This window comes from Serinus canaria, chromosome 28 (genome assembly GCF_022539315.1).
Source record: "Serinus canaria isolate serCan28SL12 chromosome 28, serCan2020, whole genome shotgun sequence".
Taxonomy (NCBI): Eukaryota; Metazoa; Chordata; class Aves; order Passeriformes; family Fringillidae; genus Serinus; species Serinus canaria.
In genome coordinates this window covers 816,888-840,028 of record NC_066341.1, presented here as the reverse complement: position 1 = coordinate 840,028, position 23,141 = coordinate 816,888, and the positions used below count along the sequence as shown (strand labels likewise).

At 58.8% G+C, this 23,141-nt stretch overlaps 1 protein-coding gene across 5 annotated transcripts in view; it reads left to right on the top strand.

Moving 5' to 3' along the window:
• The first annotated feature begins 990 nt into the window (after positions 1–990).
• Positions 991–23,141, top strand: part of FBN3 (fibrillin 3) — a 34,036-nt gene continuing 11,885 nt past the window's right edge. The window contains exons 1-36 of one of the 5 annotated variants that reach the window (XM_050985980.1): positions 991–1,112; positions 2,054–2,179; positions 3,326–3,445; positions 3,884–4,021; positions 4,265–4,315; positions 4,621–4,746; positions 5,596–5,823; positions 6,819–6,944; positions 8,024–8,152; positions 9,749–9,874; positions 10,279–10,404; positions 10,739–10,861; positions 11,097–11,222; positions 11,325–11,450; positions 11,818–11,940; positions 12,567–12,689; positions 13,815–13,940; positions 14,306–14,428; positions 14,676–14,798; positions 15,471–15,632; positions 16,054–16,122; positions 16,355–16,480; positions 17,006–17,131; positions 17,433–17,582; positions 17,827–17,898; positions 18,419–18,544; positions 18,906–19,031; positions 19,752–19,877; positions 20,373–20,489; positions 20,588–20,716; positions 21,107–21,226; positions 21,481–21,606; positions 21,694–21,846; positions 22,186–22,251; positions 22,463–22,588; positions 22,826–22,945. In XM_050985980.1, coding sequence (XP_050841937.1) covers positions 1,031–1,112; positions 2,054–2,179; positions 3,326–3,445; positions 3,884–4,021; positions 4,265–4,315; positions 4,621–4,746; positions 5,596–5,823; positions 6,819–6,944; positions 8,024–8,152; positions 9,749–9,874; positions 10,279–10,404; positions 10,739–10,861; positions 11,097–11,222; positions 11,325–11,450; positions 11,818–11,940; positions 12,567–12,689; positions 13,815–13,940; positions 14,306–14,428; positions 14,676–14,798; positions 15,471–15,632; positions 16,054–16,122; positions 16,355–16,480; positions 17,006–17,131; positions 17,433–17,582; positions 17,827–17,898; positions 18,419–18,544; positions 18,906–19,031; positions 19,752–19,877; positions 20,373–20,489; positions 20,588–20,716; positions 21,107–21,226; positions 21,481–21,606; positions 21,694–21,846; positions 22,186–22,251; positions 22,463–22,588; positions 22,826–22,945 — 4,411 coding nt within the window. In that variant the 5' untranslated portion in view covers positions 991–1,030. The remainder of the gene's footprint in view (positions 1,113–2,053; positions 2,180–3,325; positions 3,446–3,883; positions 4,022–4,264; positions 4,316–4,620; positions 4,747–5,595; positions 5,824–6,818; positions 6,945–8,023; positions 8,153–9,748; positions 9,875–10,278; positions 10,405–10,738; positions 10,862–11,096; positions 11,223–11,324; positions 11,451–11,817; positions 11,941–12,566; positions 12,690–13,814; positions 13,941–14,305; positions 14,429–14,675; positions 14,799–15,470; positions 15,633–16,053; positions 16,123–16,354; positions 16,481–17,005; positions 17,132–17,432; positions 17,583–17,826; positions 17,899–18,418; positions 18,545–18,905; positions 19,032–19,751; positions 19,878–20,372; positions 20,490–20,587; positions 20,717–21,106; positions 21,227–21,480; positions 21,607–21,693; positions 21,847–22,185; positions 22,252–22,462; positions 22,589–22,825; positions 22,946–23,141) is intronic. The other 4 variants (XM_050985981.1, XM_050985982.1, XM_050985984.1 and 1 more) reach the window with 4 other exon arrangements.

Sequence of the window (23,141 nt, the reverse complement as noted above, 5' to 3'; positions counted from 1 at the left end):
GTGGGACCCTCCTTGTTTGCCTCCTCTGCTCTCCAGCTCCTCCTTGGGCTGTCCCAGGCACAGGGAGGTGACACACTGTGCTGCCAAGGGGCTGCTTTCAGTTCCAAGAGGCCCCAGTGCCAGCCCTGGGCAGTGCTTGGATCAGCAGGGAGAGCTCAGAGCAGCCAGGCAGCCACGGCCCTGCCAAGCCTTCCAGAGGGAAGGAGCCAGAGGCAAAGCCCCGGTGGCTCCTTGGGCTCCCATCCAGGGCTCCTTGTCCTGGCCAGAGGCAGTCCCAGGGGAAGGATGAGACTCTTTCTAGCAAGGCCATGCTCTGGTCATTCCACCCTGCCTGGAGCCAGGGCTGCACTCAGAGCTCTCCAGACTGGGTTTCCCTGGATGGAAGTGAGCTCCAAGAGCGTGGGGACAAAGGCCAGCAGTGCCTGGGCAGCCGTGGCCATCTGGCACTGCAGGGACCCTGCGGTGCCAGCACAGACTGCCTGGGCTTGCCAGGGGGAAATCTCCGCCCTGGCACCAGGGGTTGGCTCCAGAAGAGCAGAGGAAGGGATGCTGCTGCAGGGAAGGGACGGTGCCCACCTGGCTGCCACCCTTCTGGGTCACTCGGTGCTGAACCCAGGGATAATTGAAGGGCCTGAGCTCAGAACGGGGATGAAGAAGACGCTGGGATGTCACACAGGGAGCTGAGAGCCCTTGACATAAAACTGGGCTTGTCCCAGCCCCTTCTCCAGCTCTCTCCTCCTGAGCTCAGAGCCCCAGGCTGGCTCAGGACAGGGAGAAGCTGTGGCTGCCCCATCCTTGGGCTGTCCAAGGCTGGGCTGGGCAGGGCTTGGAGCAGCCTGGAGTGGTGGAAGTGGAACGAGATGGGCTTTAAGGTCCTTCCCAAGCCAAACCATTCCGGGACTCCACGACTCCTGCAGCAAAGAGCCAGGGGGTGGAATGTTTCTGTCTTTGTGAGCTCCTCCTCACGTGCCTCTTTTGCCTGCCAGACATCAACGAGTGTGCCCTGAACCCCGACATCTGCCCCAACGGGATGTGTGAGAACCTGCGGGGCAGCTACCGCTGCATCTGCAACCTGGGCTACGAGTCCGACCCCACGGGCAAGAACTGCGTGGGTGAGTCAGGGCTGGCACTCGGGGGGGGGGCACGGGGGTGCCAGGGGCTGCTGCTGCACCTGGTCCCCTCCAGCACCATCCACATTCCCCCCAGCAGCTGGGCTGGGGGGAGAATGGGAAGGGTGGAAGCTGGAGAGCTCATGGGTTGGGATAAGGGTGGTTCAGTGGGGGAAGGAAAACAGGGAATTCGTTCCCTGCTCCCGTGGGCTGGTGTTCAGCACCTCCAGGAGAGCAGGGGCAGCTCTGAGTTCTGCTCTGGGAGCAGGGACAGGACCCAGGGGATGGCTGGAGCTGTGCCAGAGGGGTGGGATGGAGAGCAGGGAAAGGTTCAGGGGCTTTGGGATGGAGAGCAGGGAAAGGTTCTGGGATGGAAAGCAGGGAAAGGTTCAGGGATTTGGGATGAAGATCAAGGAAAAGTTCTGGGATGGAGAGCAGGGGAAGGTTCAGGGGTTTGGGATGGAGAGCAGAGAAAGGTTCTGGGGTTTGGGATGGAGAGCAGGGAAAGGTTCTGGGATTTGGGATGGAGATCAGGAAAGGTTCTGGGATTTGGGATGGAGATCAGGAAAAGGTTCTGGGATTTGGGATGGAGATCAGGAAAGGTTCTGGGATTTGGGATGGAGAGCAGGGAAATGTTCTGGGATTTGGGATGGAGATCAGGAAAGGTTCTTGGATTTGAGATGGAGGTCAAGGAAAGGTTCAGGGGTTTGGGATGGAGAGCAGGGTAAGGTTCTTCCCCCTGAGGGTGGTGGGCACTGAATTCCCCAGGGAATGGTCCCAGCCCCAGCCCTGCCAGAGCTCCAGGAGCCCTTGTGCCAGGCTGGGATTGTCGGGGTGCCTGTGCAGGGCCAGGGGCTGGATCAGATCCCCTGGGTCCCTCCTGTGACTGTGTGGGGGAAATCACCCCACCCACAGCAGCTCACAGGTGCCACGTGTGTCCCCAGATGTGGACGAGTGCAGTGTCAACAGGCTGCTGTGTGACAACGGGCTGTGCAGGAACACCCCTGGCAGCTACACCTGCACCTGCCCCAAGGGCTTCGTGTTCCGCACCGAGACCGACACCTGCGAAGGTACCGGGCAGCCCCAGCAGCTGCAGCACCACCTGAGCTCCCGCTGCAGCTGCAAATCCCTGCCTCCCTCCCCTCTGCGCTGCAGCAGCTGCACCTTTGGGGTTCGAGGGGTTTTACCTCATTCTTTGGGTTTTTTCCCGTGGTTTTTAGTGATTTTTCAAAGCAGAATGGACACCTGACCCCCAAACCATCTGAGCCTGGAAACCAGAGCAATTTCCTCCAAGGCCACAAAATTTGAGCTTGAGGCCTGACCAAAATTGCAAGGTTTGGGGAATTTGATGGAAGGGCTGTGATTTGGAGGAGGAGGAATGGTTTCCTGTGCCCGGAGGCCTCAAATTTCTGAGAACTGGCACTTTGCACACAAGTGCTCCAGCCACCCTCAATCCAAATAATTTTTTAAAATCTCGTAATTTTTTTATATTGTTATTAGGGCTCTCTAAATTACATGTTTATTCCTATAATTTATAAATTTATATGGAATTTATATATAATTATTATTCATTCTGCAGATATAATATAATGATAATATAATATAAGATAATATAACTAGAATATAATATAATATAATATATATAATATAATATAAATAATATAATATAATATAATATAATATAATATAATATAATATAATATAATATACTATAATATCTCATATAATATAATATAATATAAATTATTGATTATATATTATATGTAATACATATTATATTTAACTATATCATTATACATACATGATATAACATATATTATATATACCATATGATAAATAGATGAAATATATATATAATGTAATATCTATCACATAATATGTATAAGATACCATATATTTTATATATATTTATTATGTACTATAAAGATTAGTACATTAAATAATATTTTGTTTTATTTATATTTTATGTTTCTCTATTTTACATTTTTTTATGTAATTTCTATATGACATACTTTATATATTTATATATAATATATTCTAGCACATTTCGAATTTTATTTTTCTATTTAATACAATGTAAAAACCAATTTAAACCCCCCCTTTCTTCACTCTCTGTGCTCTCACCTCCTCCAGTTTGTGTCCCCCCACGGCCGTGTCCCCATCACTGCCCCCAGTGACCTTTGTCCCCTTGTCCCCTTGTCCCTTTGTCCCCGCAGACATCAACGAGTGCACGTCCAACCCGTGTGTGAACGGGCTGTGCCGGAACAACGCCGGCTCCTTCGCCTGCGAGTGCTCCCCGGGCAGCAAACTGGACCCCAGTGGCACCATCTGTGTGGGTGAGCAGGGCCAGCTCCTGCCAGCCCGGCTGGCACTGCCAGCGTCACCCCGCGCCGTCACCCTGCCTGGCACCGGGACAGGAATTCCACGGGGCAGGGATGGATGGGGTGCTGGGAGGGAATTCCTGGCTGGGAGGGTGTTGGGGGCCTGGGATGGAATTCCCAGAGCAGCCGTGGGTGCCCCTGGGTCCCTGGCAGTGTCCAAGGCCAGGCTGGAGCACCGTGGGACCAGGGAAGGTGTCCCCATGGCAGGGGTGGCATTGGAAAGGTTTCAGAGCTCTGGGGACCAGCCTGGTTTGTGGGAACAGCCACATCCTAAGGGATCAGTGACTCCCAGGAGCAGTGGAGATGGAAAGCTCTTCCCAGCCACCCCTCAGGGCTCCCACGCCCGGGCTGGGGGCACGGGGCAGCCCCTGAGCCCCCGGTGTGTCCCTGCAGACAGCATGAAGGGCACCTGCTGGCTCAACATCCAGGACGGGCGCTGCGAGGTCAACATCAACGGGGCCACGCTGAAATCCGAGTGCTGTGCCACCCTGGGGGCAGCCTGGGGCAGCCCCTGCGAGCGCTGCGAGATCGGTGAGGCTCTGCCAGGCTCGGGCATTCCCGAGGAAATGCTGGAGTGGGGATGGACGGGGAGAAATCCCCAGAGGGTGCTCGGGCACTGCCAGCGCTCTCAGGGACACGGTGGGGTTGCTGGGGTGCTGTGGAGGGTCAGCAGCTGGGCTGGGTGATCCCGTGGGTCCCTCCCAGCCCTGGGTGTTCCGTGGTTTTGTGGGAAAGCTGGAAGGGTTTCCTTGCTGACCTCGCTGTCCCTTGCAGACACTGCCTGTCCCCGGGGCTACGCCCGCATGAAGGGGGTCACCTGCGAAGGTAAGGTGCTGCAGGAAGGGAAAACTGCTTTTCTGGGGAATGTGATCACTCTTCTGCTGCCTCTCCGAGTCCTGGGGGGGATCTCCACTCTCTGGCCCTTTGTCTGTCTGTGTGTCCGTGTCTGTGTGTCCGTGTCTGTGTGTCCGTGCCCAGACCCTGGCTGTGTTTCTGCCTGGTTTTCATGGCTAAGTTGCCGCTTGGAGCGCAGCTCTGGGCTCCTCCCAGCCCCTCCAGGAGCCCATTGAGGCCCCCCTGGCCGTGTCCCCGTGCCATCCCTCAGCACCCCTCCCCGTGCCACCCCACAGATGTGAACGAGTGCGAGGTGTTCCCGGGCGTGTGCCCCAACGGGCGCTGCGTGAACTCGGCCGGCTCCTTCCGCTGCGAGTGCCCCGAGGGGCTGACCCTGGATGGCACTGCCAGGACCTGCGTGGGTAAGGACACCTCCTCTACCCCCATCCTGCCCTCCCACGCGCTCCCTGCCCACCAGGAATTCTTGGGAATTCAGCCACACCTGAAAGACCCAAAAAACCTCCCGGCTGAACCAGAGTTTCAGCTTTTATCGTTGCTTTTGTAGTTTTTCAAGATAGTTTGATTTACTTAGCAGACACATTCACTGCCCATTGGTCATAAGAAAGAAGGAAAGTTCTCAATGGGTGAAGGAGGGGCCACGTCACTCTGTGAGCCAGCTGGAGTCCGAATCTTTTAACTTTCTCTCTTCCATGGGGACAGCCCTGGTGTGGTGGTGTTCGCAGGGGTCCCAGAACGAGGGGAGAGATGGGAATCCTGACTCCATGTTTCAGGAGGTTGATTTGTTATTTTACGATATGCGTTATATTAAAAGAAAATGATATATCAAAACTACACTAAAGAAAGAGAAAAGATTTCATCAGAAAGCTAGCAAAGAAGAGAAAAGAATGAGAATAAAATCTTGTGACTGACCAGAGAGTCTGAGACAGCAGGACTGTGATTGGCTATTAATAACAAACAACCACTTGAGACCAATCAAAGATGCACCTGTAGCATTCCACAGCAGCAGATAATTAATGTTTATATTTCGTTTCTGAGGCCTCTCAAGAGAAAAATCCCATCAAAAAGATTTTTCATAAAATACCACAGCGACAGCCTTGATGTCTTCCTTGAGAGGGACCCGGGGCTCTCCTTACCTCCAGGAAGCCTTGGCTGGCTCACAAGAGCAGCACAAAACACCTTTCCTACGGGAATGCTGAGGAAAACGTGAAAGCTCAGGGCAGGGCACCAACCTGTGCGTGCTGTGTCCGCAGACGTGCGGGTGGAGCAGTGCTACATGCGCTGGGACGAGGACGAGTGCACGGAGCCGCTGCCCGGCAAGTTCCGCATGGACATGTGCTGCTGCTCCGTGGGCTCGGCCTGGGGCTCCGACTGCGAGGAGTGTCCCCGCGCCGGCTCCGCCGAGTTCAAGGCGCTGTGTCCCCGCGGGCCCGGCTTCGCCAACCGCGGCGACGTGCTCTCGGGACGGCCCTTCTACAAAGGTGGGTGCCGGAGCCACTGGTGCTGCAGAGGGGACTGGGCTTGGCTGGGCCTGCTGCTGGACTGAACAGTGGCACGGTGGTGATTCACCCCAGAGAGACTTTGGGCCATGGCTGGGTGGTGTTTCACCCCAGACACTTTTGGCCATGGGTGTGGTGTTTCACCCCACAGACACTTTTGGCCATGGATCTGTGGTGTTTCACCCCACAGACACTTTGGGCCATGGCTGTGTGGTGTTTCACCCCACAGACACTTTTGGTGTGTGGTGTTTCACCCCACAGACACTTTTGGTGTGTGGTGTTTCACCCCACAGACACTTTTGGCCATGGCTGGGTGTGTGGTGTTTCACCCCAGACACTCTTGGCCAGCTGGGTGCTGCAGGAGCTCTGGTGTCTGTGGGTTGGAGCTTCCTCCTTTGGAGGGGCTGTTCCTTGGATTTCCCTCTGTGGAGAAGCTTTAAGGTGATGGGGAAGGAAAGGAGTCGGTTCTGATGGAGGGTTTGGATCCAGAGCTTTAGTCTGGCTCAGCAGTTCCACCAGAACTCCTGACCCCGTGGGTGCTGCTCCTTTTAACCCCGGGGAGAGGGCAGGGAAGGGGCAGGGAGCCACCAGCCAGGTACAGGAGGGGAGGTCTCAAGGGACAAAGGACACCTGGATGGCCCAGTGTCCCCGGGGATGGAGGGCATCCTTTGGATCTGCCAATCACTCGCTGCCCTTCTGGAATGCCAGGATTGACAGTGCTCAGCAGGGGTTGGGGAGGGGAAAGGAAAAGGGGAAAGGAAAAGGGGAAAGGAAAAGGGGAAAGGAAAAGGGGAAAGGAAGGGTGACTGACACACCTGGGAGGGAATCTTCAGGAGAGGGACCCAGGTTCTGAGGTAAACCCTGAAATCACACTGCAACAGGTGAGGGAGGGTAGTCAGGGCTGGTGCGTGAGCTGAGGGGGTTCTCAGGGGGCTGATGGGGAGCCCCCCTGGCTGGATGTCTCCGATGCCCCCCAGATGTGAACGAGTGCAAGGTGTTCTCGGGGCTCTGCACCCACGGCACCTGCAGGAACACCATCGGCAGCTTCAGGTGCATCTGCGGCAACGGCTTCGCTCTGGATGCTGAGGAGAGGAACTGCACAGGTGAGGGACCCCCCCCCCTCCCCGGGCTGCTGCTGCTGCTGCTTTTGGGGGGCTCAGAGGGATGGGGATGCCCAGAGGAGTCCCTGCCATGGGCAGGAGCCAAGGGCAGGACCATGAGCAGGAGGGTCAAGGCCAGGCTGGACGGGGTTTGGAGCAGCCTGGAACAGTGGGAGCTGTCCCTGCCCGTGGCAGGGGTGGCACTGGGTGGGACTGAGGGTCACTCCAACCCGAACCATCCTGGAATTCCATGATTCCACACGGCTCCTCCTGCCTGTGGGGTGAAGGCTCAGCCCTGCCCCAGGGCAGAATATATTCTATTGTTATATAACTTACATATGAATTATTAAACTCTATTGTATCCATTGATTTCACCCAAGCATGGATTTCTCGTGGTCCCCCTCAAACCCCTACCATGGTTTCTCGTGATTCTTTAATCAATAATTATATACAAGATAATCATAATTATAATATATATATATATATATACACATATATATAAGTAAATTATATATATGTAATATATATAGTCAATAATTATATCTAATCCCATCTAACAATTACATCATTGTCATACACTGACAAAGGATTCTTTAATCAATAATTATATACAATATAATCAATAATTATAAAATCTATATAATTATATACAATCAATAATTATATCTAGTCACATCTAACAATTACATCCTTTGTCATACACTGACAAAGGGATTCTTTAATCAATAATTATATACAATATAATCAATAATTATAATATAGATACAATTATATATAATCAATAATTATATCTAATCACATCTAACAGTTACATCCTTTGTCATACACTGACAAAGGGATTCTTTAATCAATAATTATATACAATATAATCAATAATTATAATATATATATATATAAATAATTATATGCAATCAATAATTATATCTAGTCACATCTAACAGTTACATCCTTTACCACACACTGACCACACAGGTGCAGTTTCACGTGACACAAGGCCTGCCATTTCCCAGGGCCTACCAAGCCTAACTTCCTTTCCATCTCCCCGGATTTTCTCTGGCCTTACCCCCTTTTCCTGCCCGCAGACATCGACGAGTGCCGCATCTCCCCCGACCTGTGTGGCCACGGCTCGTGCGTGAACACCCCGGGCAGCTTCGAGTGCGAGTGCTTCGAGGGCTACGAGAGCGGCTTCATGATGATGAAGAACTGCATGGGTGAGGGGGGCTGAGCCCCCAGGGGCACCTCCTGACCCTCCTGGGGCAGGGCAGGGCCCAGCCAGAGCTGCCCAGCTCCCCAGCACTGCCCGGATCAGTTCCTGTTTCCATGAGGAGCTCTGGCACACCCTGTGCCCCCCTCTCAGTTTTGGGGGCTCCCTTCTCCTGCCCTTTTAACCTCCCTTGCTCCTCACACAGTTCCTTACGGCTCCCCCCGTCTGCCCAAGGCTTGTTTGTATTCTCTCAGAGCCTCATCTGTTTTCAATTGAATAATTCTTGTTTGGAGCTTAAAAAATTCCCATCGGTGACCTCAGCACCTCAGTTTGTCTCCAAGAGCTCAGCCAGACTCCTGCTGTCCTCTAATTCCTGGCATTCCACGTTCCTGTCCTCTGTCCAGCCAGACTCACTTGTCTCACTGACCTGCCCTTAATATTCTGCTTTGGCTTGGACTTTCAAACCACTTCAAGCCATGATTCAACACCGTTTATTTATTTTTCGTGTTTTATTCTCTGTGCTCTTTAAAGTAAATCACTGCCCCTGGCAGGGGCTTTGTCTTTTCCCTACAATTTGTGGCGTGGGTTTCCACAGCTCCCACTGATCATCCTCCTCCTTCTGCTCCATTTCTGGGACCCTGGGGATGTCACAGTCCTCACCCGTGACCTGCTGCCTCCTTGCAGTGGTTGGGTTTCTAATCTTTATGGAAGGATATAAATTTCATTGTTCTTTTTTTGAAATTTAATGCTCACTCTTACTTGTCCAATTCCACTTTATCCTTTTTTTCTGGGTGACAGGGAGCTGAGTCATCTCACCCCAAAGGGGGTGGTGACGTTTTGTCATTGCCTGTGGTCAAGGATTAACTTCTTCCCACCTGTGTTTGGCAAAAGAATTTGGCTTCAGCCTCCTGAGGGAGGAATTCTTTGCAGCCTGGGGCAGGGGACAGCACCAGCAGTGAAAATGCAGCCTGGGATTCACCAGGAGCAGGCTCCCACTGATCTGGGGGTGTTTGATCACCTGTCACCCCCAGTTTCAGGTGTATCCCAGCCCTCTTTACCTGAAAATCTCATCAGTGTTTTAGCCAAGTCAGGGAAAATCACCCATTCTTAACTTCAGTGCTGGAGTCAGGAAAATAAACAGGAGAGGAAAATGAGGTTTTAAAAAATATATCCAACCTCAGTCCCTTTCTCTGCTGTCACTGAGGGGCTCTTGGGTTCTGCTGAGGTCGAGGCACGAGCTGGGATTTCCCATCATTCAGATTCCAACCAGGAGACCACTGGAGCCAAGCCCTGCACTCCCTGCTCTGTCAACCCTGTGATATTCCCTGCCCTGGGATCAAGCCCTGCACTCCCTGCCCTGTTACCTGTGTGATATTCCCCATTCTGGGATCAAGCCCAGCTTTCTCTGCCCTATAACCTGTGTGATATTCCCCATTCTGGGATCAAGCCCAGCTTTCCCTGCCCTATAATTTGTGTGATATTCCCTGCTCTGGGATCAAGCCCAGCTTTCCCTGCCCTGTTACCTCTGTGATATTCCCCATTCTGGGATGTCCCCCCCAGTGGAGAAGCCTCTGGAAGGGACCAATGCCATTTTCCTGTGCAGACATCAACGAGTGCGAGCGGGACCCGCTGCTGTGCCGGGGCGGGATCTGCATGAACACCGACGGCAGCTTCGAGTGCATCTGCCCCCCTGGGCACGAGCTGACGGCCGAGGGCAACACCTGCATTGGTGAGGGGCACAGCAGGGAAAGCCCACGGGCAGGGCTCCTGCAGGGCTGGGGGTGTCTCCTTCCTGTCACATATGTCCCATCCCTGGAGGTGGCCACGGCTCGGAGCAGCCTGGGCTGGGGGAAGGTGTCCCTGCCTGTGTCCCTGCCTGTGGATGATCCTTAAGGTCCCTCCCACCCAAAGCCTTCTGTTTTTCCATGATGAGTGGGTCCAGCTCATCCAAGAGGAGCTCACTCCAAGACCAAGAGCTCATCCAGACCAAGCTCATTCCCAGCGTTTTGTTGCATTGGTGTTCATTTTGCTGCTCCCTTTGACCAGTGGGGAAAAATTCAATTTGGGCACCAGATGATGGCCTGAGCATGGCCTGAGCAGGGCTGGCTGCTCCAAGTGCTCTTGTCCCCTCAGACATCAACGAGTGCTCCCTCAGTGACAACCTCTGTCGCAACGGGCGCTGCGTCAACGTCATCGGCACCTACCAGTGCTCCTGTGACTCGGGCTTCCAGGCCACCCCGGACAGGCAGGGCTGTGTGGGTGAGTGCTCCTCCAAAGGGTCCTTCCAGAGCCTTGGCATGAGCCCAGAACCCTCCTGGGCTCGTGGGTGCTGTGTTCAGAGGGTAAAGCAAACAGGGAATGTCCTGGATGAGCGGCAGCCAAACCTGTGCTGCTGGCACAGGGACTGTCACTGGCTGCGAGGGCACTGCCAGGGGCTGGGCAGGAGGAATGAGGTGTTCTCTTGAGGCTGGGGGAGGTTTGTGTCCTCTTCTCCCACCCAAACTGCTGCCTGGGCCCTTGTCTGTGCAGGGCCAGGGGTTGGGTTGGATCCCTGTGGGTCCCTCCCAGCTCAGGGTGCTGTGGTTGTCCCCAGACATCGACGAGTGCACCATCACCAACGGGGGCTGTGACACCCACTGCTCCAACTCCGAGGGCAGCTACGAGTGCAGCTGCAGCGAAGGCTACGCCCTGATGCCAGACAAGAGGTCCTGTGCAGGTCAGTGGCCACCTTGGCCCTTGCAGGTGCTGCCCCAGGGACCTCTGTGTCCCCCACAGTTGGCTCCAGGATGAGGCAGTCTCGTTGTTAAGTCCCTTCCGGAGAAAGAGTTTTCCTGGATGGATGATTTTGCTTTGCACTGCCACGTCCAGCCGGTCACCATTTGGGATTTCCTCCTTCCCCCACGTGCTCCAGCTTTCCCTGTGTTCACCTTGGCTGGGTCTCCTCCCTGCAGATATTGATGAGTGTGAGGACAACCCCGAGATCTGTGACGGGGGGCAGTGCACCAACATCCCGGGCGAGTACCGCTGCCTCTGCTTCGACGGCTTCATGGCATCCCTGGACATGAAAACCTGCATTGGTGAGGCCCTGGCTGTGCCCTGGGGGTGTCCCAGCTCTGCCTCCTGTCCCCAGAGCCACACCGGGGTCCTCGGGGTGTCCCATGGGTGCTTTTGTCCTGCAGATGTGAACGAGTGCGACCTCAACCCCAACATCTGCCTGCACGGCGAGTGTGAGAACACCAAGGGCTCCTTCATCTGCCACTGCCAGCTGGGCTACTTCGTCAAGAAGGGAACCACGGGCTGCACAGGTGGGAGCTCTGCAGGCCTGGAGCTGGGGCTGCCAGTGAGGAAAACCAGGAACCCCCTCCCAGAGCTGCCCTGGAGAGAGCCCCAGCCCGGGGTGCTGTGTGGGGGATGCTGTGGGATGTGCTGGGCAGGCACAGAGGGCCAGGACCCACCTGTTCCCAGGTGATGGCCAAGCCAGGAGCCTGCCCTTCCTCCTGCACGTCCCAGCAGGGCTGAGCTCCTCAGCTCCAGGGTCCAACCCTAGGCAGCCTCTCCCCCAAAGCCCTGGAAGCTGCTGGAGCCCAAACCCCAGAGTGGGATCTCCCCAGGCTCAGCCCTGCTGTGCTGGGAGAGCTGAGCTGGGCCAGCCCTGGTGTCCTTCCTCTGCAGACATCGACGAGTGTGAGATTGGGGCCCACAACTGTGACATGCACGCCTCCTGCATCAACGTCCCCGGCAGCTTCAAGTGCAAGTGTCGCTCGGGCTGGCTCGGGGACGGGCTCAAGTGCAACGGTGAGTGCTCCCCAGGGCAGGCTCAGCCCTCTCCAGGTGCTCTGCAGGCACCTGGGGAGGCTGGGCTGAGATGGAGGGTTTCAGCCTGGAGAAAAGGAGGCTCAGAAGGGACCCTGTGGCTCTGCACAACTCCCTGAGAGGAGGGGGCAGCTGGGGGGTCGGGCTGTGCTCCCAGGGGACACCAGGACAGCAGAGGGAGCAGCCTCAGGCTGGGCCAGGGGGGTTTAGGTTGGATATTGGGAAAATGTCTTCATGGAAGTGTCCAGCCCTGGCCCAGTCTCCATCCCTGCAGGGATTTAAAGACATGCAGGATGTGGTAGTTGGTGACAAGTCAGTGGCTTGGCAGTGTCCTGGTGATGGCCACAAAGGCTCTCAGGGATGTCCTGAAGCCTCCAGACAGTCTCCTGGGCCATTTGTGTGCCCCTGTAGCTGCTCAGGCTCAGGGCAAAGCCAAGAAGAGGCCAGGCTGGGTGGAAGGTGTCCCTGGGGGTGGAACTGGATCATCCTTAAGGTCCTTCCCACCCAAACCCCTCTGTGCTTCCATAAGTGACTCCTGCTCATCCAGCAGCCCAAGGCCATCCCAAACTGGCCAGGCCAGGCACTGACAGGCTGTTTTCCATGCCCAGACCTGGATGAGTGTGCGACTGAGGAGCACAAGTGCAACCTGAACGCCAACTGTGTGAACACCCCTGGCTCGTACCGCTGCGCCTGCCGCGACGGCTTCAACGGCGACGGCTTCTCCTGCTCAGGTGAGCCCGGGGCTGGCACTGCCACAGCACGGGGACAGAGCCCAGCCCTGCCCAGGCTTGAGGAGACAGGGGCTGTCTGCAAGGAAGGCAGGGAAAGGCCTGAAATGGGAAATGGAAACCCCCTCCCTCTGGATTGTTATCGTTTTGAAATTAGGGGCTCTCGGGGAAAGGGAATAAGAGTTCTTTACTAGGAGAATTAAAAATACAAATGCAGCAGTACAAACAAACCCCTGCCAGAGTCAGAGCAGGCCCTGCCCCCTGTGGGTCAGGGTGGTGGCACAGTCCCATCCCAGGGTGGCACAGGGTGGTGGCACAGTCCCAACCCAGGGGGCTCAGGGTGGTGGCACAGTCCCATCCCAGGGGGGCTCAGGGTGGTGGCACAGTCCCAACCCAGGGGGGCTCAGGGTGGTGGCACAGTCCCATCCCAAGGGGGCTCAGGGTGGTGGCACAGTCCCATCCCAGGGGGGCTCAGCCCTCCTGCAGTGCCAGCTGTGGCTCTGCTGGAGCAGGGATCCTGCACAAGGGGGGAGTTTTCCTCTGCAGCTCCAGGGCTGCTGGAGATGGGCCTGGGCTCCCTCTGGGAAGCAGGGCAGCAGAAAGCTGCTCCTCTGGGAATGCAGTGGGCAAAGGCTGCTCTGGTATCCCAAAATCTCTGATTATATCCAGGTAGGAATGCTTGGCTCCTCCCCTGGGCGGGGCATCTCCCCATGAGATGATGTGATTTGATCAGCCACACAGTGACACTCAGTGGCCCATTAACAGAAGATAATTAATAATTAATGGCCCATGAACAGAAGAGATCTCCTGGAGGGAGGATTGGTAGTGAAAGAGATAAAGAAAACTGCCCAGTGAACAGCAGATCACTGCCCCAGCTCTGACAGATGGGAACAGAGTACACACATCATCTTCCCATCCAGGACAGCCCCTCTGAGCCACCAGCCTTGGCTGGGTCCCCCAGAGCACAGCCAGGTCTGTGCCACAGCCACCCCCAGCAGGGATCCAGCACCTCCTCACAGGTGTCTGGGGAGGCTCAGGGCCACCACAGGAGCTGCAGTGGGTGGGCACACTGCTGGGCTCCCCCGGGCTGGCTGAGGGCAGCCCCCAGCCCCGTGTCCCTCCCTGCAGACGTGGACGAGTGTGCAGACAACGTGAACCTGTGTGAGAACGGGCAGTGCCTCAACGCGCCCGGCGGGTACCGCTGCGAGTGCGAGATGGGCTTCAACCCCACCGAGGACAGCAAGGCCTGCCAGGGTGAGTGCCCGGCTCTCACCCCCTCCTGGCCCTCTCTGGCCTCTGCTGGCACCTCCTGATCCATGAGCCAGCCCCCAGAACCTGCTGGTGCCACCTGAGGTGCCACCTCTGCCGCTGGCAGCGGTTGGTGCCCAGCCTTCAGAGAGGTTGGGCTGAGCCTGGATTCCTGCAGAATGGAAAACCAGGGGTGAGGGGAGAGAGTGGGAGAGGCTGGCGAGGCCCAGCTCCCCCAGGAGGTTGTCTCAGATGGCACCAGGACCCTCCTGGGGTGGGCTGGTCACAGCTGGGCAGGAGGTGGGAGCAGGAGCAGCCTGTCCTGGCCCTCACCCTGCCACAGCCTGTCCCCAGCTGTCCCTGTTTTGCAGACATCGATGAATGCACCTTCCAGAACATCTGTGTGTTTGGCACCTGCCAGAACCTGCCCGGGATGTTCCGCTGTGCCTGCGACGATGGATACGAGCTGGACAGGAGTGGGGGCAACTGCACAGGTCAGGGCTCCTGGCCCCTGCTCTGGGCTCTGCTGGCCCCATCCACGGCAGCCTGAAGCCAGCCCGTGGTCCCTGTGGTGCCTTGGCTGCTGGGGGTGGCTCTGCCCCTCCCCTGGGCAGGGAGCTGGGGGTGGCACAGGGCAAGGGGTGCTCTGGAGGGGGCACCTGGGCACAGAGCTCAGGCTGGGCTGGGCTTTGCTGGCAGTGCTCACCTTGCTCTTCAGTGTCCATCTGTCCGTCCTTTCAGACATCAACGAGTGTGCAGACCCCGTGAACTGCATCAACGGGCTCTGTGTCAACACCCCTGGCAGCTACCTGTGCAACTGCCCCCAGGACTTCGAGCTGAACCCCACGGGGGTGGGCTGTGTGGGTGAGTGGGACCCCCACCCCACCCTGGGGGTCCTTGGTGGTCCTGTGTAGCTGTCCCTCTCTGGTTGTCCCTCCCTGGTTGTCCCTGCCTGGCTGTCCCTCTCTGGCTGTCCCTCCCTGGCTGTCCCTGCCTGGCTGTCCCTCCCTGGCTGTCCCTGCCTGGCTGTCCCTCCCTGTCTGTCCCTCCCTGGTTGTCCCTCCCTGGCTGTCCCTCCCTGGCTGTCCCCCAGGGGTTTAACCCTGCAGCACCAGCAGAGCCCATGTCCTGCTGAGTGTGTCCCACCTGGTGTCACTGTGGGTGCCCCTCTTGTTGCTGCCACGTTGCTCCAGGGCAGTTTTGGAGCTGTTTTATTCCCTGGCAGTGCCCAAGGCTGGGTTGGATAGGGTTTGGAGCAGCCTGGGACGGTGGAAGGTGTCCCTGCCCATGGCCAGGATGATCCTTCAGGATCCCAAACCATTTGGAGTTCCATGATCCCACACAGCTGCCAGCACAGGGCCCCAGTAACCCCCAACTCTTCCTTATCCCTGGAAGATTTCCCATTCCATGGCAGGGTGTGGAACGGGGTCACCTTTAAGGTCCCCTCGATCCCAAACCATTCCAGGATCCCATCCCTCCTGCACCCCAAGCTTTCCAGGAGAGGATTCTTTGCTCAGCAGCCCTGTGTCTGTGCAGATACCCGGGTTGGGAATTGCTTCCTGGACACGCAGGACCGAGGGGATGGGGGCATCTCCTGCAGTGCTGAGATCGGCGTGGGGGTCACCAGGGCCTCCTGCTGCTGCTCCCTGGGCCGGGCCTGGGGCAACCCCTGCGAGCTCTGTCCTCCAGCCAACACCAGTGAGTGGGGAAAAGCTTGGGATGGACACGGGGGGAAGGAGGGAAGAGGGGCAGGGTGGCTCCCCATGGATCCTCAGCCCGGACTGGAGGTGCTGGGTTTGGGATTTGCTGCTCCATGCGGGGCAGGGCAGAGGTGGAGTGGGGTGGGGGAGGCCAGGCTGTTGTGTCTGGGGGTGTCCAGGTTGGGATCCTTCATTCCCAGTGCAGTGGGCTGGGGAGGGAATGTGGAACCCCCCTGGAAGGGAGGGCAGGCTGTGGGATGGCTCAGCGGGCGATGGGGAGGGAGCTGCTCCATCCCAGCCCTGGCACAGCCCCAGGGCTGTTCCTGCTGGGCTTCTCCTGGCTCTCCCCACCCTCCTGCTCCAGGGGAGCCCCTCAGCCCCCTCAGCCCCCTCAGCCCCCTGCCTGCCTTCCTCCACAGCCGAGTACAAGACCTTGTGCCCTGGGGGAGAAGGGTTCCGGCCCAACCCCATCACTGTCATCCTGGAGGGTGAGTTATCCCTGCTCCCACAGCACTTCCTGAGGGATGGGGTGCTGGGGGACCCCAGCCCTGTGGGCACACTCTGTGCCATGGCACCGGGGGCTGGGTGCCCGCTCACCCCCAGGTGATGGACACAAAGTGTGGCCACGACCCAGAGCAGGGCTGGGCCTGGTGGGCTGAGCTCTCTGCAGCTGGGGGGTGGCACAGGCAGTGACAATGTCCCACTGCTGTCCCTCCTCAGACATTGACGAGTGCCAGGAGCTGCCAGGGCTGTGCCAGGGCGGGAACTGCGTCAACACCTTCGGCAGCTTCCAGTGCGAGTGTCCCCTGGGCTACTACCTCAACGAGGACACCCGGATCTGCGAGGGTACCGGGGCCAGGGGCTGGGGACAGGGGTGGCACCTGCTCCAGGGCTGGGGACAGGGGTGGCACCTGCTCCCGGGGCTGGGGACAGGGGTGGCACCTCCTCTCAGGGCTGGGGACAGGCTGGCATCTCCTCCAGGGGCTGGGGACAGGGTTGGCACCTCCTCTAGGGGCTGGGGACAGGCTGGCATCTCCTCCAGGGGCTGGGGACAGGCAGGTATCTCCTCCAGGGGCTGGGGACAGGGTTGGCACCTCCTCTAGGGGCTGGGGACAGGCTGGCATCTCCTCCAGGGGCTGGGGACAGGGGTGGCACCCTGTGTGTGTGACAAGGGGATGAGTGTGCATGCCAGCTGCCCCAGGAGTGGTTGGGAGCATCCCTTCCCCTTCCCTTTCCAGATTTCCTCGTCACCAACCTGTCCCCAGCCTGGTCCTTGTGCCAAACCCACCCATCCCTCGTGCCAAGCCTACCCCCACCCCACCTGTGCCCTTCTCCAGCCGTGCCCAGTGCTCTGACTCCTTCCTCCCACAGATATTGATGAGTGCTCTGCCCACATTGGCATCTGTGGCCCTGGCACCTGCTACAACACCCTGGGCAACTACACCTGCGTGTGCCCCCCCGAGTACATGCAGGTCAACGGGGGGAACAACTGCATGGGTACGGCTCTGGGTGCTCTGGGTTCCTGGGGAGGGCTCAAATCCACGGGGAAGGGGCCAGATCTCTGGGGAGGGGGCTGGCACTGCCATCCCAGAGGGGGCTGTGCCAGGGGGATGGAGCAGAAGTGCTGGAAACAGGGGCTGGGATTCAGAGCTGGATGTGGCACTCAGTGCTGTGCTCCGGGTGATGGCTTGGGCTCCATTTGGAGGTTTTTCCTCCCCTTCCTGGGGCTGGCAGTGTCACTCCCAGGGCTGGCAGTGCCACTCCCAGGGCTGTCCCGAGCCTGGCACTGCCCTTGCAGACATGAGGAAGAGCGTTTGCTACCGCAACTACAACGACACCTGCGAGAACGAGCTGTCCTTCAACATGACCAAGAAGATGTGCTGCTGCTCCTACAACATTGGCAAGGCCTGGAACAAACCCTGCGAGCCCTGTCCCACCCCTGCCAGCCGTAAGTGCCCCCACAGGGTCCCTGTCCCACCCCTGAGTGCCCTCACAGGGTCCCTGTCCTGTCAATTTTCCCGTTTTCCCGTGAAATTTGGGGCAGGGGCACCAAGAGAGTAAACGGGGAGGAAGGGGAGTGCTCTGGGGATGGCTCCAGGCACCGTGGGCAGCCCCTGGTGCCTCTCAGAGCCCAATCCCAGCACTCTCGGCCCTCCCTGGGCACAGCCACGACCTCGGTGTTCCCTTTCCAGCCGAGTACCAGATCCTGTGTGGGAACCAAGCCCCTGGATTCATCATTGACATCCACACAGGGAAGCCCATTGGTGAGTCAGTGCTGCATCCCACGGGGCCAGGGCTGCTCCTGCCATCCCCTGGGAGCTTCTCACTTGGGGAATTGCAGGTTGGGGCCCTGGGAGCTTCTCACTTGGGGAATTGCAGGTTGGGGCAAGGAGAAGAGGCTGGGCAGTGCCAGGGGCTGAAGGGGTGGGAGATGAGTTCACCTTCTCTTCCTGGGAGGGAAGTGCAGCAGAGGGAGTTGGTGCTGGGTCGTGCTGGGACCCCAGAGCCATCCCAATATTCCAGTGACCCCCTCTGGGCTCCCCATTTCCAGCCTGGTCCCAGAGCTCAGCTGTAACTGCAGGGACACACTCAGAGCCAGCAGGGGCCGTGTCCTGGGTGGAGCCTTCCCAAAATGCTGATGTTGAGGAGCACTCCCGGGATTCCTAGGATGCAGGGTTGGGATGCTGATGTTGAGGAGCATTCCTGGGATGCAGGGATGGGATGCTGATGTTGAGGAGCATTCCTGGGATGCCGGGGTGGGCTGCTGATGTTGCCCTGCTGCAGATATCGATGAGTGCAGTGAGATCCCAGCCATCTGCACCAACGGCGTCTGCATCAACCAGATCGGGAGCTTCCGCTGCGAGTGCCCCATCGGCTTCAGCTACAACAACATCCTGCTCATCTGCGAAGGTATTCCTGTGGGAATTCTGGGGGTATTCCCTGTGGGAATTCTGGCTCCTCCCGCCCCGGGGGCAGCTCAGCCTCGCGGGGAATCCAGCTCCTCCTGCCCCAGGATGCTGCTGCCAGGCTGTGGCAGCTCCACAGGGGGGATTTTTGGGGTGTCCTGCCCCACAGGGAGGATTTTTGGGGTGTCCTGCACAGGGGGGATTTTTGGGGTGTCCTGCCCCACAGGAGTTGCACTCCCTGATCCCCGTGCTCCCTCCCGAGCTGTTCTGCCGGAGCAGCGATCCCTGCCCCCCTCGGCCATTCCCGGGATCCCCCGGGTGTTCCCAGTGCCGTGCCAATGTCCCCGTGCCCTCTGTCCCCGCAGACATCGACGAGTGCAGCAGCGGGGAGACGCTGTGCCAGCGGCACGCCGAGTGTGTCAACATCCCGGGCAGCTTCCGCTGCGAGTGCGCCACCGGGTACCGCCTGTCCCCGGGGGGCGCCTGCGTGGGTAAGGGACACACCTGGGCACACACACCTGGGAAACACCTGGGACACCTGGGATACACCTGGGCACACCTGGGGCACACCTGGGGCACACACACCTGGGATACACCTGGGACACCTAGGATACACCTGGGCACACACACCTGGGATACACCTGGGACACCTGGGGCACACCTGGGCACACACACCTGGGATACACCTGGGACACCTAGGATACACCTGGGCACACACACCTGGGACACACCTGGGCACACCTGGGCACACCTGGGCACACCTGGGATACGCCTGGGATACACCTGGGACACCTAGGATACACCTGGGCACACACACCTGGGATACACCTGGGACACACACACCTGGACACACACACCTGGGCACACCTGGGACACCTAGAATACACCTGGGCACACACACCTGGAACACACCTAGGCACAGCTGGGATACACCTGGGACACACCTGATCACACCTGGACAACACACCTGGGACACACCTGATCACACCTGGACAACACACCTGGTATACCTGAGCCACTCACACCTGAGCACACACCTATAACACACCTGGTGCACACCTGATCACACCCCCTTTTTTCGGGGATGACAGCACATAAATCTCATTGCCTCTCAAGTCACCTCTCCAGAGCTGTGGGCGGGGCTCTGCTCTCCCCACCTGTCCCCACCTGTCCCCTCCTGCCCCTCACCTGCCCCCCGGGCTCCATTCCAGGTCGCAACGAGTGCCAGGAGATCCCCAACGTCTGCAGCCACGGGGACTGCGTGGACACCGAGGGCAGCTACGTCTGCATCTGCCACAACGGCTTCAAGGCCACCGGGGAGCAGACCATGTGCATGGGTCAGTGTCACACCCCCCGGTCAGTGTCACCCCCCTGGGCCAGTGTCACACCCCCCGGTCAGTGTCACCCATCCTGGGTCAATGTCACTCCCTCCAGTCAGTGTCACCTGCCCCAGGTCAGTCTCACACCCCTGGGTCAGTGTCACCCCCCTTAGGTCAATGTCACTCCCTCCAGTCAGTGTCACCTGCCCCAGGTCAGTGTCACCCATCCCAGGTCAGTGTCACACTCTGGGTCAGTGTCGCTCCAGGGGGACACAAGTCTCTGACACTCCAGGGTGCTGCCAGGGACAGCCAAGTGTCCTGCCAGGCTGTCCCTGTGCCCTGCAGCCCTGCAGCCTGTCCCTAGGCGTCCCTGTGCCCTGCAGCCTGTCCCCAGGCTGTCCCTGTGCCCTGCAGCCTGCAGGCTGTCCCCAGGCTGTCCCTGTGCCCTGCAGCCTGTCCCCAGGCTGTCCCTGTGCCCTGCCTGGCCTCTCAGGTGTGCCCCTGTCCCCGCAGACATCGACGAGTGTGACCGGCAGCCCTGCGGCAACGGGACCTGCAAGAACACCGTGGGCTCCTACAACTGCCTGTGCTTCCCTGGCTTCGAGCTCACCCACAACAACGACTGCATGGGTGCGTCCCCGAGCCCTGGGGACACCCCTGGGGCCAGCCCTGCCGGCTGTGAGCGCCACCAGGGTGACACCTGGGTGACTCTTGCTGTGGCTCTGCAGACGTGGACGAGTGCTCGTCGCTGGTGGGGCAGGTGTGCAGGAACGGGCAGTGCATCAACAGCGTGGGCTCCTTCCAGTGCCTCTGCCAGGAGGGCTACGACCGCACCCCCGACGGCAAGAACTGCGTGGGTCAGTGTCCACTCCAGGGTCCACTCCACGTCCAGGGTCCTCTGGCGTGGCTGGTGCAGTCCCCAAGCTGGTCCCAGCAGTGGCATTGTCCAGAAGCACCCCCAAGTCCCCTGGAAGCAAAGCTTGCTCATTGAGATGCCCATGGAGAGCTGGACTGGCCCCTCTCTGCCTCCAGCTCCCTCCAGACCTGTCCTTCCGTGAGCTGGGACCTGCAGGAGTGGGAGAAATGTCCTGTCCATGCCCTAAAGTCCTACCAGGGATGCCCTGGGAACCATCCTGGGAATATTTCCCCCATTCCCTGTCACTTCTGGGGCAAAGCAGGGCCTGGTGCAGCCCCAGGTGCTCAGAGCAGAGCCCAGACCCCACCCCTGGCTGTTTTCCCCTCTCCAGACATCAACGAGTGCGTGAGCCTGCCCGGGACCTGCTCCCCGGGCACCTGCCAGAACCTGGAGGGCTCCTTCCGCTGCATCTGCCCCCCTGGCTACGAGGTGCAGAACGACAACTGCATCGGTAAGGCCGGCCCCGTGCCCCCATCACAGCCCCTGCACACCCCAACCTGTCCTTCCCGAGGGGGCCAGGGTGCCCCAGGGGGGTCAGCACCCCCAAATCCCTGCGGGGAGCAGGGCAAGCCCAGCCCCACGGGAGGCTCCGGGGTGCTGCTGTGCCCTGCTCTCCCTGCAGGAGGGCTCTGGGGTGGGGCAGGGGTGGTGCCCACGCCCCTCACCTGCTCTAACACACCCTGGCTGTGTCCCTGCTGCTCCCAGACATCAACGAGTGCGAGGAGGAGCCCAACATCTGCCTCTTTGGGACCTGCACCAACACCCCTGGCAGCTTCCAGTGCGTGTGTCCCCCGGGATTCGTGCTGTCCGACAACGGCCGCCGCTGCTTCGGTCAGTGCCCGATCCCTGGGATTCCTGGGATTCCTCCCCGATTCCTGGGAATCTCCCTGACCTTGGCACGTCCCCATCCTCCCCCAGACACTCGCCAGAGCTTCTGCTTCACTCGCTTCGACAACGGGAAGTGCTCGGTGCCCAAGGCCTTCAACACCACCAAGGCTCGGTGCTGCTGCAGCAAAATGCCCGGGGAGGGGTGGGGAGACCCCTGCGAGCTGTGCCCGCAGGAGGGCAACGGTAGGGAGGGCACAGGGCCAGGGGTGTGCCCAGGGGAGAGGTGGGAGGGTCCCCATGGGGGTGGCGGGTGTATCCCCATGGGAGTGGTGGGTGTATCCCCATGGGAATGTGTCCCCAGGGAGAGGGATGGGTGTGTCCCCATGGGAGCAGTGGGTGTGTCCCCATGGAAACATGGGTGTGTCCCCCTGGAGAGATGGGTGTGTCCCCATGGGAGTAGTGGCTGTGTCCCCATGGGAGCAGTGGTGGCTGCGTCCCCACTCTACTTCCAGAAGCCTTCAATCCCTTCAGCACACCCCACTTTCCTTCTCTTTTCATTCCCACTTTTTCTTTCTCTTCCAGTCGCCTTCCAGGAGCTGTGTCCCTATGGCCACGGGGCCATCCCAGGCCCGGGTGACACCCGGGAAGGTGAGGCTGTGGGGAGGGACGAGCAGAAGTCTGGGCTGGGGGGTGCTGCAGAGCAGGGTGGGATCCTGGGGGCACACGGGACTGGGCACCCCCAAACCCTCCAGACTGGGCACCCTCAGCTGTGCCAAGGGACCACCTGAGCATCCCCTGGCAGTGCTGAGGGGACAGGGCTGTTGGTGGCCGTTTGTGAAGGGGCATTTTCCATTTCCAGATGTGAACGAGTGCTCGGAGAACCTGGGGGTGTGCATCAACGGCGCCTGCATCAACACCGACGGCTCCTTCCGCTGCGAGTGCCCCTTTGGCTACAACCTGGACTACACCGGGGTCAACTGCGTGGGTGAGGCTCTGGGGGGGTCTGGGGGGTCTGGGGGGGTGCTCTGCTCCCTCCTGCTCCATCCCCCTCACTCCAGAGGGAATGGATCCGTGTGTGCAGGGAGGGAATCGCTGCTCCCCCACCCCTTCCGTCCCAGCTCTGCTGGGACACTTGGAGTGCTCTGCCTGCAAGAGCCCAGCCCAGCCCTTCCCCATCCTCCTCCTCCTCCTCCTCCTCCTCTTCACGTTCTGTGCTCCCCAGACACGGACGAGTGCTCCATTGGCAATCCCTGTGGGAATGGCACCTGCACCAACGTGGTGGGAGGATTCGAGTGCGCCTGCGACGAGGGCTTTGAGCCAGGGCCCATGATGACCTGTGAAGGTAATGACCAGGGGGCCAGCCCCTCATTCCCACCACTCTGGGCTCTGTGGGACCCCCTGCTCCCTGCCTGGCCAGCCCCTCATTCCCACCACTCTGGGCTCTGTGGGACCCCCAGCTCCCTGCCTGGGCCAGCCCCTCATTCCCACCACTCTGGGCTCTGTGGGACCCCCAGCTCCCTGCCTGGGCCAGCCCCCCA